General features: G+C 36.6%; 1 protein-coding gene across 4 annotated transcripts in view; it reads right to left on the reverse strand.

Moving 5' to 3' along the window:
- The window catches only part of ephb2b (eph receptor B2b), a 120,198-nt gene extending 106,141 nt beyond the window's left edge, over positions 1-14,057 (reverse strand). For 3 of the 4 annotated variants that reach the window (XM_005917862.3, XM_014332257.2, XM_005917863.3), the window contains exon 1: positions 13,850-14,056. In XM_005917862.3, coding sequence (XP_005917924.1) covers positions 13,850-13,901 — 52 coding nt within the window. In that variant the 5' untranslated portion in view covers positions 13,902-14,056. Of the gene's footprint in view, positions 1-13,849 lie in introns of all 4 variants that reach the window. The other variant, XM_005917861.3, reaches the window with a different exon arrangement.
- Between the last annotated feature and the right edge of the window lie 4,425 nt (positions 14,058-18,482).

The raw sequence follows: 18,482 nt of genomic DNA on the forward strand, positions 1-18,482 counted from the left end.
ATCACACAGTAAAACGACCTAAAGCCTTTACATTTTGCTCAATGAGGCAAAAAATTAGGCAAACTCAAAACAACAACCACTGTTCTCTTCATGTTAAAAACTGTTGAATTTAACCTGCCCACGGGAAATCTGGAGCAAGGATTTAAATGATCGTTTTTCTTGTATTGCTCTTAATTGGCAGCAAAAATGGCTCCTGTCACCAATTTGGAATAAAATTTATGTGTTTGTGCTGGCTGGCAATGTGCGTAAATGTGTTTATGAGATTGTGAATATGCGACTGTAAGAGGCTACCTCTCTGTAGAGTGAAAGTAGTGAGGTCCAACTCAATTTAGTCAGTCACTCAACACCGAGGCATTCTCAGAAAGCAGTGCAACCCCCAGACTCACACCCCTCAAGTGTCACACAGATGAGGACAGACCACTAATCCCAAACATGCCTTTTCAGTACCTCAAACAGGCAGGGTTCCTTACAGCAGCTCAGTCAACTTACACAGACACTACATGCATACATGGTGCCTGCCTGACCACTACAAAGTGTCAAACCATTTGTAAAGGAGAGCAGCTTGGAAAGTGCTCAGAAGAGGTGTAATCAGTCTGAGGTGTTACCATAAGCACAGCATGGGAGTAACTGTAGCCAATTCGGGGGTTCCTTCCCTGCTGAGCCACCCATGCCACAAATGTAACTGTTACTTTATGTCCTTTAGGAATCATTTATTGCATGGTTTCACCCAGATTGATGACTAAATCAACTGATAATGAAACCATGCAGGAAATGATTCACATGTTTAGTATATCTAAAGATATAAAGAAATTTTAAATACTTTGTTCTTTTAAATGCCCGTTTTATTCTACGAAATGACTGCTTCAAAAAGCAGACATGGGTTAAACACAGATGGTACTGCTCATCATACAGATGAACTGAAAAACAGAATTAGTTCCAACACAAATTATTAGTAAGGTAATGGCTTAGGCAAACAATAGCAAAAGAAAGAATAAATACTTAAGAGGGTTTCCTATTAGTCTAAGTTGCTTTCTCAGCATTCCCTGCCAACTCAATCCATGATAACATACATTTCTAGTACAGGCGCACAGCCGGTGTTAACCATGCTGAACCACACTGCAGAGTCCTGCTTAGTATCACGTCTGACCACAACCAACTGTAATGGTCTCCTCTTAAGCCTGACACCGGCATCTCAACTCAAGTGTGCTAGAGACAGAGAGACTCTGTTAGTATAAGTCTCTTTGTGTTCTGCTGGAGCATCTACCTGAATCTTAACTCCCACATATTTTTACTTTCTGAAATCAGCCTCTGTTGTGATGCAAACTAAACAGTTCCTTTTGCCTCCTATTACATATCTTCCATTGCTGAGCCAGAGTTGCTCCTGTTTAGTTATTAGAAATGCACTGTGCATACCAATACAGCTTCATCAGGGGTCCAGGTAAACAACATACATTATTGTGCAGTGCAGTGGAAAAACACTTAGACCATGCTAGGAGCTTTACTGCTAACTATTCACTCTACATTAGAACCTCTCAGTACAAGTATTTAATACCCATATTTATTTACATCTGTATGTGTTATTAAACAGCAATTGATAGATTAATCACAAACATTAATAAGGTCAGTTTTATATTTCAAGAGTATTTTAATCAGGGAAATTACATCATATATTTGAAACTGTTTTATTCCAGATTAGGAGATGTGTGCTAAAGGAGAGACAGAAAATGACAAACCCATAGCTGATGGTGGTTTGAGTTTATATGACAGTGCTACCTAGGGCTGCTCGATTATGGCAAAAATGATAATCACGATTATTTTCACTGAAATTGAGATCTCGATTATTTGACGATATTTATTTAACCCTTTAAGACCTACCATAGAACCAAGTCCGCCAGAGCTTATATTATTTTTTTTACATGCTGTAGTGCCATTTTTGGGAGCATTTCAAGTTGCTATACATCAATACAACTGTTATAGCCCATATTTTAATAATATGTATGCATTAAGTCCATAGTAATTACATTAATTGCAAAAAAGTGCAATAAACTACAAAAAAATTGAAAATCGTTTTTGTTTTTTTTACATATATTTCTACTTGGAAATTTAAGAGGTTTATCCCTCAAAACTTTAAATACAAAAAAGTTGCAAAAAATAGTTTCCCACCACAGGAAATTTATTTTGAGTGTCTTCATAGTTTTATTTTGGAGATACAGCAATTTTTATATACTGCAGGAAAAACAAAAAACAATCCTATGATGCAAATTTGCAAAGAAAACAGCAGGTGCATCAAAATAATATTTCCAGCAGTGCAATTCGAGTTCTAAGCATCCCAGAAACTATTCAGAAAAGTATAGAGTCAAACATGACTTATAAAAACACCAGTATAGGCTTTTAAGGCCTACAAGTAAAAAACTACATTTTCCACGAAAATGACGTCACTTCCGGTTTCGGACAGGAAATGGCGGGCATGTGATAGTTCGCGTTGACGTCTGTTTCAATGTGGGAAGTGTTTCGAACAGCTGATCGGATCGGCAAAGCGTGTTTCTGGAATATTATGTTTTTGTTCCTGCAAGCGCTTTTTATGCAGTTTTTGCAAAGCTTTATGTGGAAGGAAACCGTGACCTAGGACAAGCTGATGGCATAAGATGTAAGTACAACTCCTCCGGTTTCATATGCAAAACAAATTATTGCGCTAGCTTATGCGGTTCCGGTTCTACAGGGATGTAAAGGGTTAACAATAACAATGTTTTGAATAATGACTTTAAAAAATAATATAAAATACTGTGCAAATACTGATAACAGTGCAAATGTTTGCAATATAAAAAATAAATGAAAAATGTAAACATCTATGTTTAGTGAACTTTGCAGTGTTGCTCTGTGGTGCAGCTATGACACTGTAGCAAAGTTTACACACTGTGTCTACTTGATCCACGTCTGACTCCGCGAACCCATAATGTTTCCACACCACTGAAGTTTTTTTTTTACCTCTCTTTTCAACCAACGGCAGACACTCTCCTCTCTAAATAACTTCTGCTAAGCTTTCTGAGCTTCCCTCGGGTCCTCTTAATTGTTGTGATGTGTGTTCGAAATGCAGAGAGGTGCGCTCGATTTGCCACATGGAGCAGCGCGAGAGTAAAGCACGAGGGAGGGGCTAATAATCGGCTCAGTCATTTTTAATGATCGTTGAAAGCCCAGATCGGAATCGTGATTAAAATTCGATTAATTGAGCAGCCCTAGTGCTACCTGGGTGCTGACAACTGTTATCTGCTGCTATATTTCATCTTTAGAGAAACTACATAAAAGTCAACTTTACATAAAATAAATACTACATTTATGTAACTTGACCACACTGCATCTCTATGTATCTTAGAAAACAGGTGGAAAAAGGTGGACTGTGCAACGCATATATGAGGTGTCCTTATTGATGCCTGTGCCTTCTTGTACTATTTGCAGATGAAAAACCTATTTGGACTCTATGAATAATAATATTCTATGTATTTAACCCTATCATGTGACATTCATTTCATTTAATGGTCTCAGCTGGACCTCTGTATTGATTTCACAGGCACAGTAGGTCTCCTGAGATCCTCTATGGATATTCCAGCTGCCCTCCCAAATGATCCATTGTGATTTGTACCCAAAGGGCTCCTGCCACTGAAAGGCATGGAAAACAGTCATCATTTCACCATCTCCTTGTATACCTGGCTCCCGTTTGGTAGGCCACGTTACCTCATGGCTGTATTGAGAATCCAGACATGGTTTTATTGACCCCAAAAGACATGTATCGGTCTTTCTTTGGCAGCTCTTCAGAACTGTGGCCATATGGTTTGCAGATAGTATTTCCTGCTGGAAATCTTTAACAGGTTTGAAATTAGCATATAATAAGAATGAATTGTTAGCTGGAAGAAGAGGGGGGAAGATGGTATTGCAATAACAGGAGCTCTTACAAGTGTGAGTGAGGCAGATGCTGCTGATTGCTCCCCTCCACTAGATCCATTTCAGACAAGTGATTATGTAAATTCAGGTAAGCCTTCTCTGCTCGAATGGAACGTTTATCATGGGCTTTGCTGAATATGAATTGACTATAATGAAGTGTCAATTGATAAGACTCCATAAACAAAATCATAGGAGTTTAATCTTTGCTGAGTCTGGGTTATTGGTTTTGGAGAAGTAGTTGGTTTTGGACTGATGGCATGAGGTCAAGGCAAAACAAAAAAAACACAAAAAAACAAAAACAAACACAAAAATAACCCCCAGCAAGTGGAAAAAGTCTAGCTTTCGTCTGTCCCAAATACACTATTGTTTGAAGAAAAGGCCTAACAGCAAAACCATGTTCACTGTGTGGGCCACGTGTCACTCCACAGTAACCTGAAATCTATTGTATGGCTGTAACTGGGTTGAGCTCTGTTTCACTAGGGAGACACACATCACCATCAATAATATCACATAAATCATTTGTGCCCTTCAGCTAACTCCAGACAACAAACTCACCACTGATGCTCAAAGAATGAATAATAGAAATTTTTTTTTTTAAAGAAACATTCTGCCAATCAGTTGCTAGATATCTGCTGCAAATTAATTCGTGTTTTTATTATCTTGACCTCTTGATCAGCTGAGAATGGGCTAGAAACATAAATCTCATTAATAAAAATGAAAAATGAAGTTAAATTACAGTTTTGAAAAAGACAAAAATTTGTTGAATTTTACAAAGAGCCCAAACAGTATAAACTAAATGATTGGTAGGATCTGTCAAAACACAGTTGTTGCTAGGCAGGTGTACCCTGATAAAATGAAAACTGCCCATATCAGCTCTCAAAGTATTCAATTTTCATTAAGTCAAAAATTGCAGAATTTAGTGCTTATGAGAGTTGAAAGATTTAATTGCACAGATAAGTGAACAGACCTCTTTTACTACCCACCACTCAGATAAGCATGTAATGTTAAGTGTCACAGGGTTAACTGTATTAAATATGGTGTATGTGGACATCAATAGTACCACTGCAAAATAATCATAGTCTCCAGCTAAAAGTTAAAATCATAATTATAAATTTACTGTTAACAAACAGCCATTCAGGCATACCATAGTTCTGTAATTAGACTACAGGCAGTTAAGCACGAAGAAGTGCATTTACCGTGCCGTCGTCATAATGTGTGCCTTTGACAGCCCTCACCCCCCCAGAAAGCTCATTTTCTTCAGTTTTATCAAAGGTAACCAAATGTTACCAGAATGGATACTGTCTGTCTCCACTCGTCAGTGTTAAATGTATTTATTTTGATTAATTATATCCAGTTCCAGGGTTTCTGCAATTGACTGAATGCAATTTCCAAATTAATCTATGAAAATACTCCAGCTCTCTAAAACCAGACAAGTCACAGCCAAAGGCCAAATCAGTTAATTGCCTTGTGTTAATTCCCTATTCTCCGAGCTAATGCAATTACTTGTGAAAAGAAAACCAACTATCACACTTGAGGACACAAAAAGTCATTTTGGTTCCCTTCCCTCCATCTGTTTTTCAGATGTTACACCCAGTTTAAGCTATTGAATTTATTCATAAAGCATCTTAAATAGAAAGGTTTTTTTTTTTGGTTTTTTTTTTTTTTAAAAAAGCATTTATCTCATAATCCTGTGCTCGGGATATTTCTGTTCTATTTATATCACTTCCAAATATGTTTATTGCAGGAGAAAAAGTGCCAATTCAGGTCATAAAATATGAAAGGAAGATGGTAACTTTGAAAAGTAATTTGATAGTGATGAAACATGTAAATACTTGTTTTGAAAAAAGTCAAAATAAGGCTTAGGCATGTACTTATGTACACAGGCTTAAGAAGTTGAACTGAAAACAGAAGCTTGATCTGTTTCTGTTGTGGCTGTTGGAGCCGGTTAGGTCAGCGACGCAAGGCAGGTCATCAGTTACAGAAGAACAGAGCCTGTTTTCCCAGCACACTAATCAGATAAAACACATCTGCACCTCAGCTGGGGTGTCTATCTGAATGAGACTGCTAGACCCATTAAGGTCTGATATTATGAAGCTGGGATTTGGTTTCATGTATATGCATGCTGACCAATCTAAGATCCAGCTAGCCAGCCAGACCCAGCGGGAGATAGACAACAAATGTGTTAGTGGGTCTTTGTAGCAAGAGGAGCTGTTGCATACTGCATTAAGCACATAACTACCGGCAAAAACAGAAAACGGCAGGGTTGGTACAGACTAAAACGCTGGCTTCTACTGGGAAGAGATGGGGGAGGGGGTCTTGTTGTTGATATGGACTGTGGTGGACAGACGGTGTGGGGCAGAGAGAAAGGAGAGAATGGAGGGGGAGGCAGAGATAGAAAATAAAAAGGCAGATGTCACGTGGGCCCAGAGTCGCGATAGAAGTGATGCATAGCATGGCACACAGGCAGTGGTTCAGGTGAAAAAGGCTTCCCTTTGTGATGCAGATGACAACGCAATCAGCCCCGCTTTGTCTCGGCCAATGGGCTCTGCTCCCAGGGACATTGAGAGACAGACACTAATCCGGTGGGTTTGTGTTCTCCAGCCACACTCATAAAAGCAGTGTCACAGTACCTGGGGTGTGTGTGGATGGGGGTCTCTGAAACGAGGTCTGACCTCTCTCAGGGTACTCTCCCTCCGCCTTTGCTTTCTTCTGTCTTTCTACTCTCATCCTAGCTCAGTAGTTGGCTTTGCTGGGGTGAAAAAAAAATTTAAGTGCCGAATTGTTAATGTGCATGACTCCATGTTCGCGTTAGGGATGTGACATAAACAGAGGTTGCATTGATTAATTCTATTCTTGCTTTGAAGAAAATTCTGTTATAAACGGCGATTTCACTGCTTGGATAAAATGAGGAATTATAGAGTGACAAAGACACAAAATTCACTGATTCCACATAATAGCGGAGACTTGTGTAAAAAATGAAAATTAGGTCTACATGTTGCAGAGCCATTTTGATTGTGAGTGCTTACACGGTTCATATTATGAATAATGTCTGGAAACACATTTCACTGTCCCCTAATGATTTCCATTCCCAAAGGGTTGGGATGAATCAGGCGCTCCCTAATAAATATGACTTACCAAGAGACTGCGCATTGCCAATTAACATGTGCTAATTAAGATAGCAGGCTATAAGAACATCCTTGATCTAGATTCCTGTGTGAAATATCAGAAAGGTTACAGAGAGGTAAAGCAAGTTTCTTCCACAACTATCCAAAAAAAGTCTCTTCCAGTTAAGCAATAAAATACTATATGGAGTCTTTATCGCACGGTCTGAAGCAGGCCCACAAATGACTAATTTAATAAAGAGTTAGAGTTGCTAAAGTAATTTATGGCATGTGTCTGCAAACTTGATTAGGGAATATACATGACAGATGTACGATATGCACACACACAGACACTTGCTGTTAACAAACAGCTATCCGTATTTCATGCATTTATGTTCTATTAATGTTAAGGATCATTTGATAATGCTTACTGCAACCTAAATGAGTCAAGTACTCAAATGTTCTTCTACTGATTACAGCAAGATATTAAACCAGATCAATCCAAATTTCTAGTTCAAGGTCCAGCATCTATTTATAATATATTTTCAAGCACACACATATTCTGTAGACATAGACATATACATGAAAACTTGATGATTTTTAAGTTTTGTTTTTTCTCTTGTTATTTCAGTTATATTTGCATGTTTGCAATAAAAATTCTATCTAATAATAAATGTATAACACCACAATGTATGCACAAACAGATGAACTTCCTCACAGCAAATAAATAATTGTTAATCTAAGAGTTATGGGCATTTTAAATCATAAAAGTGTCTGTGAATATGAACTCACTGATGTGGAATTTGTTGGTACCTTTTCATTTTTTCCTGTGATTGTCTAACGGCTAAAGAGAAATGCGTGCAAAATATTCAGTTTTAAATGAATTCCCTCCAGTTGTTGAGCACTGGCCGCGCTGGGTAGCACACTGAAAAACTAGAAACACCTGTTGACTCTGAAAATATTTCCATTATCAGATACCATCGAAAAGCAGTAATATCTGTTCTTCTCAAACTAGTCTGACCTGATTTAGAACAAAGTGATATCTGTTCCTTTTCAAAACATATGAAAAGTGTAACGGACCTGATAGTTTTGGATACAGAGCCTGTTAAACAGCAGGTTCATAAAAATTATTGACTTACCTAAGGAGTACCTCAAGCATACCATTTACACCTCTGCGGTAAGTAAAGTCACTCGGTGCAGTATGTGGAATTTGTGCAGCGAGACTCAGAACACTTTTGTGCTCGGCTAGTGAGGGTTTTCTTAAGTAGGTCATATTGTGTTTTTAATGTATAATGTAGTACTACCCAGTATGTTAAAGGAAGAAGACTTCCACTATTAACTCTGCAGTGCTTTCATGTGCATTTCCCCACACATAGATTTTTCAGGGATGCTACCTAGTTTTTTTTTTTTTTTTTTTTTTTTTTTAAATCTGTCAAAGAGTACAACGACAATACCCTTTTTTTATTTTGAAAGCTAGATCCACTCCTTCCCACAGTCCTCAGTATCCCCAGACAGGATCTTGTCATGCAGTCAGAGGTACTTCACCATCTTGGACTGCAGTTGGCAATGGTGTAGAACTGCTTTATGTGCTGCTTTGCCGAGCTCACCGAGCCTGAAGAGCAGAACAAACGCTACCAGTACTAGCTACAGTCCATAACAGGAGAATTGGACCTTGTCCACAGGATAAGAGACTCATTGTATAAGCAGCGGATATATATATATATATAGATATAAAATACATATAGTGCTTGTCAAATACATTTTTTGAGGAGGAGTTAGCATTATTTTTGTGCACATACACCATGTATAAGCAAGTCAGAAATTAAGTACAGTTTATTTGTATACCACTTCTCAAGAACAAAATTCAAAGTCCTTTGCAATAGAGAATAAGATATAAAATACTCTGAGCATATAAAGTAAACAAATAAGATGTTTGGCAAACATGTCGTTCTTTACACCTTCCTGTTTCAGTGAAGTGTATTGTTGTCAAGAACTGAAAGTACCCCAGATTTGAAAAGTCTTTCCAAGTCCACACATGTGGTATCATGGATGCACCATTAATTTTAATTCATGTCAGTTTACACATGAAATACTAAAATGTCAGTTTACCATCACCTCTACAGGACAAAATGTGTGTTGACTAGAAGGAATGAAGAGTTGGCTTCAGATAGTGAACCACAGAAGCAGAGCTGAACAGCCAAAAGCATGGAAACACTTTCAAACAGCCCATCATGCACTGAACTGAATTCGAAGTTAAACTGGTTAAAACAAGCTAAAGCCAGGAACAACATACAACTATTTTGCTTGCAAAGCCAACTGGAACAAAAGCTTACAAAACAAAAAAAACCTTGTTTGGAGGTTTTCTGCTTAACTTTTAGATGTTTCTGTACTGATTTCCGTATATTCACTCTTGCAGAAATGTGACCAAAGTCTAGGTTTGATACATACAGCAGCTCACTGCAGTGACTGTAACCTTTTGCAAGGACTACAAAAATTTCTCAAGCAAATCAGTAATAATACTTCCATAATCTCACCCTAAAGGTAGCCATAGATGTCTCTGAAATGTGACACCCTGCTTCAAGTGAAACAACTGGTACCAGCACTAATTGAAATTTTGCATGCAAAGTGACAATGCCTGGGCCCTCGGCAGCATGGATTAAGGCTTGAATAGAGACAGATTCTTTGTGAAAGCCTACTGTGCCGGTTGGCGTGCAGGCCAGCTCCCTGCATCTGCTCACTGGGTGGACTGAGAAAACACTGGATTGTATACGGTCGCTCATTTTACCTTTATCTAATCCCATTTCAGAACCCGCCTCCGTCAGTCTTTTGTTACTCTTCCACAAGACATAATGCTTCCATGTTACACTCACACATCGATTCCTTACAAAACAATTCCGGTCAGAAACAGCCACTGAATTTACATATGAAAGCATTTTTTAACCAAACTTGGCAGGATTTTCTAAACATTAAGAGTCACACTCGGTCTCGAAGAGTCAGGTCATCCTATTTTGTGGAAGAAAAATGGTACTGATAGAAAATCCAAATGTAATACACAGAAAAGTACATTCTTGCATAATTATTTAAAAAGGGAAACCATTTCAAACATCAACTTTGCCACTATTTGCCAACATTCAACTGAGTCTTCCAGTGTTCAATAGAGCACTGAAGGAATCCAGTGCATATTGAAATGCAATCAAATCTGTAAGACATTCTTTGAAGACTCCATGCTGTGATGTCATTCTGCCCCACGTCAGCATCCTCTACTGTGGTTTCTGTCCCTTTATATATTGTTCAAAGAAAAACAGGAGGAAAAAAGTTATATCAGTGTGATCTATTCTCCAACTAACTTCACCAACACCACGCATACATGTCTAGATGGGGTTGTTATTGCATCACAGCAACACCACTCCTCCTAGAAAACATTTGCCATAGCTGCACTGCACAAACTGTAATACCACAACAGAAAGGGCCAAACGGAAAAGCCAAATTATCTGTCTTGTAAATTTCATCTCCTACAAACAAAACAGGCGACTCGAATTTTATGGCTCAGTATGAATATGAGAATTTCCACTCAGCAGAATTAGATGAGCGCCATCGTTGTTAGTGTGGCTGTCAACTGAACACTGATGACAATGAATGGCCAAACTAATGAAGAGATAAATCCACACTGTTTTCATAGACATGTTTGGCATAGCTAGGCTAATTTCCTAGGCAGTAGTATGTCCATTAATTTCCGAAAAGAGCCCGTCTGTTCTTGTTAACTAAACCAATAAGACATGGCATCGGCTTACATTAACACAAATAAACAATTTAGAGTTGTTTCACATTCCACGCGGTGAATTAAATGCCTTTGAAAACTGGCTGATTGCAGCTGATGAATGAATGCCATTTGTAGTTGTCTAACATGGTGATACTAACTGAAGCCGGGGGAGTACATAGCGAATAGAGATGAGACGCTGAGGGGGAAAAAAGACGATACGATAGCTTTAACATCGTTTGCAGTACACTTTTCGCAAAAATAATCACTTGGTACACATTTGGTTGCCTGGAGTTCAGCCCCAGTTTTAATCCTTGCCAACGTGACCCTTGCCTGATTCTTTGATTCTCTGTACAACAAATAGTATTTTCATGTTTACGCATTCAAAATAAGCTGTAGAAGACGCTATAATTTCATTCATCAATTCATTTTATATATTTATTTTTATTTTAAATATTTCTTTAAAAAAATTTTAAAAAAACCCAACTAAAACAACGTGATTTAGCGATCAACACATATTGAAATTACACGGGACAGTGTAACATAGCAGACAATAAATAAGCAACATGGACTATTGAGAAATAAATGCATTTGACATATTTTTCCCCGTTTACTGAAAAAAAAAAAAAAAAATTGTGTCCCGGCACTTTACGTGTCAAAATGGTCCACTGGAGGGATTTCTTCTGTTGCATGCTGGGATGGGGCTCTTTTTTTTTTTTTTGGGATTAGAGCCGCAGTGACCTCTTTTTCAACTCTTTATTTTACCTACGTAAACCATTCTTGCAACTTCATTGGACAGTCAGCTAGGGTGATTCAAGGGATAAAATGGAGGGTGGCGGTGAAGGGGGGGGCTGCTTCGGCTTGTGATGCGACTAGCTTGTTTCCACATCAAAACTGAAGTACCACAGTCCCAAACGGTACTTGCAACATGCATGTTGTATTTACCGTAAGTACTATCAAGAAATATTAACAGCATCATTCTTGGGGAAATCGCATAATTGCACAGCAATGGCTGTTTGAAGGACGTGCAAACTGCTGTTTGAGGCAATACACGCTGTCTACTTTCACATATTTTTCACATTAAATTTTACAAGTAGAGAAACAGTATCCATGGACATGTTTGTTTTTTAGAGAAAATGAGAAGACAAGAGGAAGTGGAACACTCTGTAGTGTGAATTTGATGTTATTTTTGGCATTTGTCATATCCTGTGTTACCCCTCACTCATCGACAGAATAGAGCAGATAAAAATCAAACAATAAATAAGCATTATGAAAGCAATTGAGCACTCATAATAAGTCATTGAACAAAAGCAAACCTAAAATTACGTACATAAATACAGTATTTAGTTTTACAGTAAATTGTTTTATTGAATATAGTCTACATAAAATAACTATCTGGTAAATTTATATATATATATTATAAATATATTATTAAAAATAAATTTGGGACATGAAGTTTTAATCTGCACAGTTTTAATGTGAACATATCTAAGCGTTTTTATATTATAAGAGAAAAAAATATATATAAGTAAAAACAAAAATTCAATGTATGTATTGAATGAAATATGGGTTGCACATCATTTCCAGTATTTTTGTAATGCTGAGTGCACTGCATCTCTAACTTACCTAAGAAACAAGGTTGATGAAACCTTAAATTGAAAAAAAAAAAAAAATCAAATAAAAATTAAATTAAAGCTAACAAATGTTCAACCTGCCAATAGGAAATGTAATGTAAGCTGTTGAGATCTCTCTTTTTTAGGTCTTGGATATGTTAACTACATTGAAACCATAAACTGGAACAGTCAGTAGTAGTCTGCATAAATACGCATGACATCTGTCAAAGTCTGTGCCAGTCCTACAGTGAACCTGGCACGTCCTCCAAACTTTCTGCACATATCTGGCATCCTGTTACATATGCACAAGTGATGTGAATATTTTTCCATGTTTTTCTTTTTCTTGTTGTTTCATCCTGCTCTAACATTCAGCTGACTTTCCAAATAGTTTCTTTTCGCCACCTGTAATTATGAGGTTTAGTTAAACTGACCAGAGGAGGAAGATGCATTTGTTCTCTGAGAGCATCCTCAAAATAGACTGAATAAATAACTGGGCTGACACTTTCCATTCTTCAGTGCTGAGTCTCCTAACCTGTCACAAAGCAACCTGAATCCATCAAATCAAAAACAACTGAAAATTACAATTTAAATCAAGACTGGAATTCTTAAATTAAAAGGAAACATGGTTTCCTGATGTTTAGGTCTGCTTATTTTTATTGAAGTTTAAAGAATCTAACATTAATACAGTCTTTCTCTGCTGCAGCACTTGTATATTATGCTGCATAATATGTGGGGAAACCTTACTTTGGAGCATCACTCACATACAACAGTAAACACACATTACGGGGATTATTTTCACCATTCAACCTGTTTCATTATGCGCTGAGCCACGATGACTCTTACCCTTTCCTGCTTAGCCAGGCTGTGCGTACAAATGACTGCATAGTGACCAGGCAGAGCCCTTTTGTGAGTCTGACAACAGGATGTTCAATGCTTATGTTTGTAATTGTTTTCCGGCAGCCTAAAAAACAAACAAATAAATAATTTAAGCAGAAGTCCTTGTTTGTCGTTTGTTTTGTTTGTTACGCTTTTGTCACCAACTGTTGGACAACTAACAGTGACACACCTCCACGGACAAAACGGATGCGCCTTACCTGAATGGGATCTCATGTTTTATATTCTGCTGGAGCTACCTGTGCAACACAAAAGGCTGTATGTTTCCTCTCTTTATTAAGGCTATTAGCGCTTGATAACATCCGCAGCGCACCTGCGAGATGCGGGAACATATGTTTTATGCCCCACGGCCATCCCTCTGCATGAACCGACTCTGTCTTTGCTAGAATTAAGTACTAGAAATGCAATACTTCTAAAATTTACACATATGAAGGCAGGAGGATGGAAATTTAGTCCGAAATTAAATCGTGAAATCACGCGCTTTGTTTCAAACTCGAAGCCGGTAAGATGATGCGGCTTTACGCGTTGGGATGAAAACACTAGCTTACCTTCAATAGCTATTACGGCCGGTAAGGTCCATAATATCCATAGAATATCCATTATTGGTTACTTAAAAGTCCCAGACATTCAAATAAAATATGTTCCGAAAGCCATTGACAGCAAAAGCAGAGAGGGGACAGGCAGTCCTTCTCCTCCAATAGAGCGATCCCAGATAGCAGAGACTACGAACTCAAATCTGAACCAAGTTTGGGCGAAACCAAACAACCGACAGACAGAGGGGAGTACTGAGCAACATAGAAACACGGCTCTGTCTTTCAGGAAAATATTAGTCCAGTAAGTGCTATATACTCTAGAAACAGCAATGTAAATAATCAAGGTTAAAACATTCAAATTTGTAGTTTCGTCATTGTAAACGCTCATCAACACGTTTGTTCATCCCCATCAAATCTACTTCAATTTACCCGGCTGTCAGTCATCGACAGAAGGACGGTCCACAGTACCTTACCTAGCGATAATTAAGTTTTTGTGGGGCATTTATAAAAGATGGAGCAACTTATTTTCACTGCCTCGCTGCTCGAAGTGGAAATAGTCGTTTTTGCTTTATCAGTCCAGGCTTGAATATGTATTTGGGGTACACTTCGAGGCTCTTATAGGGAAGTAAGAACAGCTTCACCGCAGCTTTTTGGCGCTGGAACAGGTGACCAACAGGAGAGAAAAATGTGAAGTAAGTTTAACATTTTCATGTCCTCTTTATTAATATATTTTCTTTCCAAGACGTTTGATTGCGTTCAAATGTATACTTTTCCACAACCTTGTACTTCAGGCGGTTTCAGCGAAAAGTGATTCATAATGTTAAGTCACCGTGTAAGCATTAGTAATATTTTAATTACAAGCAAATGCTCGCATTGAGTGCAATTATAGTTCGTTTTTTGTGTTTCCAGATTTAAGAAAAAGTGTTATTTATATTAATCAATGTAACGATGTAATACAAGTATATTATAATCCAAATTATGAGTAGTACCATTTGAGTAACAGTGTTTTAAAAACTTTATATTACTTCCCCTCCCTTTGTTAAGGAAAATATATGTGTGTGTGTGTGTGTTAATCACTTTCATACTTTATGTAAAATTAATAATTTGATTTGAACATGTCATATGAACATACAGTAGTCTTTTAAAAACTTGCCAAAGAGTCAAATATGTATAATAAAATGTGACTCCAATCATTTAAAAATCAGATGATGTAAATCATCATAAAAAGAAAATCAGCTGATGTGATGCTGGCTCAGTGTTTCAGTACTTCAAAAATATGACACAATTAATCTTCCACAATTATTAACTTTGAGCTGTGTTTGCACTAAATTGATTTAAGTTGGCACAACAGAATCTGGCAGCTCTGTTCCTGGCAATCATTGCCATCTATCAATAAAAATGCTATACATAAAATAAATACACGTATCAAAAATCATACTGCCTTCAACTTTCATGAATTTTCTGCTGTTTTAATGGGATTACGCTTTGCCAAGCAGGTCCGAGTTGCCAGTCATAGTTGGCACCAAGTCAAACTTTATTGAGCATCTTGTGAGATATAGTTACATTTTTTTAATTTCTTGAGAGTAGTATAAAACTTATTTCCTGTTCTAGGAGTTGGTAGTAAAAATTCCAGTGTCTTTGTAGGTACTGTGTAAAAACTAAAACACAGACTGGTTTTATATGACACAATGACAGGCATGGGGACTGACAGCGATACATTAAAACAGCTGCAGAAATGACAGAAAAGTTAAAAAAAAATGATCGCTTTGCTTTAAAAGCAACATAACGATATACACTGAAATGCATTCAGAGAGAGAGAAAGCCAGGCAAAAAATGTATAATTTTAATTTGCTCTTTGTATAAAGAAAGTACCAAACATTGTAGGACAAACAAAAGCGGGCTTGCAGATGTCCTCATGACATTTTCCAGTCGAAAGTAAACATGCATGAGGAGGATATGTCCTAGATACTAAGTATGAAGTTACTAAAGCTGGCTGAGGAACAAGAATTTATAATAAATTGTTTGTCATCAAACATACCTTTTTTTTTTATTACATTCCACAATCCTGCAGCTATGCAGCAGGACTCTCATGGGTTAAATGAGCCAGGCTGATTTATTTGCCTCCACTGAGCTCAACTATATTGATTCCAGGTCACTTGACTGGCTGACTTCAGATCATGTTCAGGTGACTACAAAACAGATGGAACACAACGGCAAGGCACCGAGAAAGCAGCTTTTCCTTATAATGAATTCCATACAAGCTCAATATTGACTTAAGCCAGGAAAGAAGTGAAAGATGTTGAAGGAATGATATTAATACTTCTCTAATATTACACAGAGATCTCTCTTCCACGCTATGTTATGATGACTACAATGTCTGTAATGTATTGTAATGCAGAGCAGAGAGGTTTAACATTAGCCAGAAATACTCTTATGGTTGTTTACAACTTTGTTATCCACAAAAACGCAACATACAAGTGCTACAGCTAAAACAACACTGACCACAGCAGATGATATTAAATAAAAGCTACAGTATAACTCATATGCAACAAATTATGTACAACTATTCTCTTAACAATGCATAAAAGGTGCACTGAGAAATTAATTTGAAGTTCCTTCAGCTTGCTAAGGTGCAGCCACTGAATACATATTATGTGCCGGCAATTTGTGTGTTTTTAACAATTAAATATTCATCAGAATGATATTTTGGCATTGCTTAACATTATATGTATGAATTATAAACATATTTTTTATTTATTAATATATTTCCTATAGAATTCACTGATTTAATTTAACACTAATATTTTACTTTATTCTATTCTATGTGATTGTGCTTTTTTGGCATTTGTTACATATTTAATATCACCAAATAACTATTCCTTTCTTCATTTAATATTAAATATTTTATCAATGCGGTTATAGAAATAGAAAGTCCAGGATTAAATAATATTTAATATAGAGTGTAAAAAACTGTAATTTAAATATAGATTTCTGAGCATCCTTTGTATGACATTAACAGTTGCATTTATATTTATAGTAAATAATTAACAGAACTTTAAGTAAAAAAGTTTAACTTTTTTATTTTATTTTAATTTTCTAATTTTACTTAAAACTAGGAGAACATTTCACTTTTATTTGTAAATTTCATATATTTTTTCTTTTTTGGCAATTTCTTATATTCATCAAAATGTACGGTGCTTTTTATGTGCTATATTTTTAAAATTAAATATACATACTGATTATGAACAATATATTCATATTTATTAATTCAATATAATTTTGTATATTGATGAGAATGTAAATAATATTCATATGAGGGATCTCAGATTTAGAGACACAATATGCAGGCATTCATATTTTGTGTATACATTTATAAGGATGGGATTAAAGGAATTAAAATGTTTTAAAGGTCATAATATAGAAAAAATAATTTTATACAGAATAACAGAACAAAAGAATATATTATATTTTTGGCCAGCAGTAGTGGATGTCTTTTCCAATGATATGAAACGTCATTGCATCGACACTGCCACCTAGAGTTTAAAAGCTCACACCATTGACAAATGCCTTGTTATTGAATACGCCGCAAATGTATACCAAAAAAGTGTCTAAGGTAGTAATGTGAGTTGAGTCTAGTTCAACCTTTTTTTCGCACTTGCCTGAAAGTGCAGGTTCTATTGTAATTACAGTTATAAAATTTTGCTATTGTGATAATTAGACTCATAAATTTAAAAAAAAAAGTTTCATGGTCTTAAAACAAGATTTTTTGAAATCAGAAATTCAAACCTCACTTGCATGATTATTTACACTAAATATCCAAACAACCTCTGGAATAAAAAGAAAGATTTGTTTGTTATTTGTGTTTTAAGTTCAATTAGTTCAGTTTTAAATCACGTTTTCAGTCAAATTTCAATTATTGTCATTGACTTTGTTTTGTTGACATATGATAATAATAATCTAATTTTACTGTATATTTTTACCAAAGAAAATTTTTTAGCTTAAAATTCATTTGACCTCAGCCTATCACTGAACCCGTTAATGTTTAAAGACATGCTATTTTTCATTGGTGAAAATGAAATAAACTTCATGGGGGTGAGAATGAGTTTCTGCAATTCATAAGCTGATTTTATCCTTTGGAATATTTAGCTTGCGCTTAGGTTCATTCAAAACAGCCACACTGCACTGGAATCGATTTCACCTGGAGCCTTAAAGGGCTTACAGGGAAGTACTGCACCCAGTCAGCGTTAGCAGCTGGATAAGGACCGAGGAAATAAAATGCTCTCCATAAAAGTTGGTGTGTGATCCCTGACCCTGTGCCGAGAAAAAGCTGCGAACTCCTCTAATCTCGGGAGACCTTTTGCATGTGGATTAACCTTAGTTAAGACAAGGCCAGGCGGTGGAGAGTTGGCTGGAATGAACTCTGACAAGCAGAGAAACCAAAATTAATGTGGATCGTTCAGGATTTTAAATGTTATTTTTTAAATTGTCAGAGCAGTGAAGACAATTTTTGTTGTTTTGTTAAAAAAAGAAAAGAAGAAATAACACAGTCACAGAGGATCTAAATATACCGTAGTTGTTTTGAAAAGAAAGTATTTGTTTAGTGGAGTCGAAAAAAAGATAGTCTTATTGCTTATCTTTCCTCCCCCCC

Source organism: Haplochromis burtoni, unplaced genomic scaffold, assembly GCF_018398535.1.
Source record: "Haplochromis burtoni strain Fernald_Lab_line unplaced genomic scaffold, NCSU_Asbu1 Contig_26, whole genome shotgun sequence".
In the NCBI taxonomy this organism is placed as follows: Eukaryota; Metazoa; Chordata; class Actinopteri; order Cichliformes; family Cichlidae; genus Haplochromis; species Haplochromis burtoni.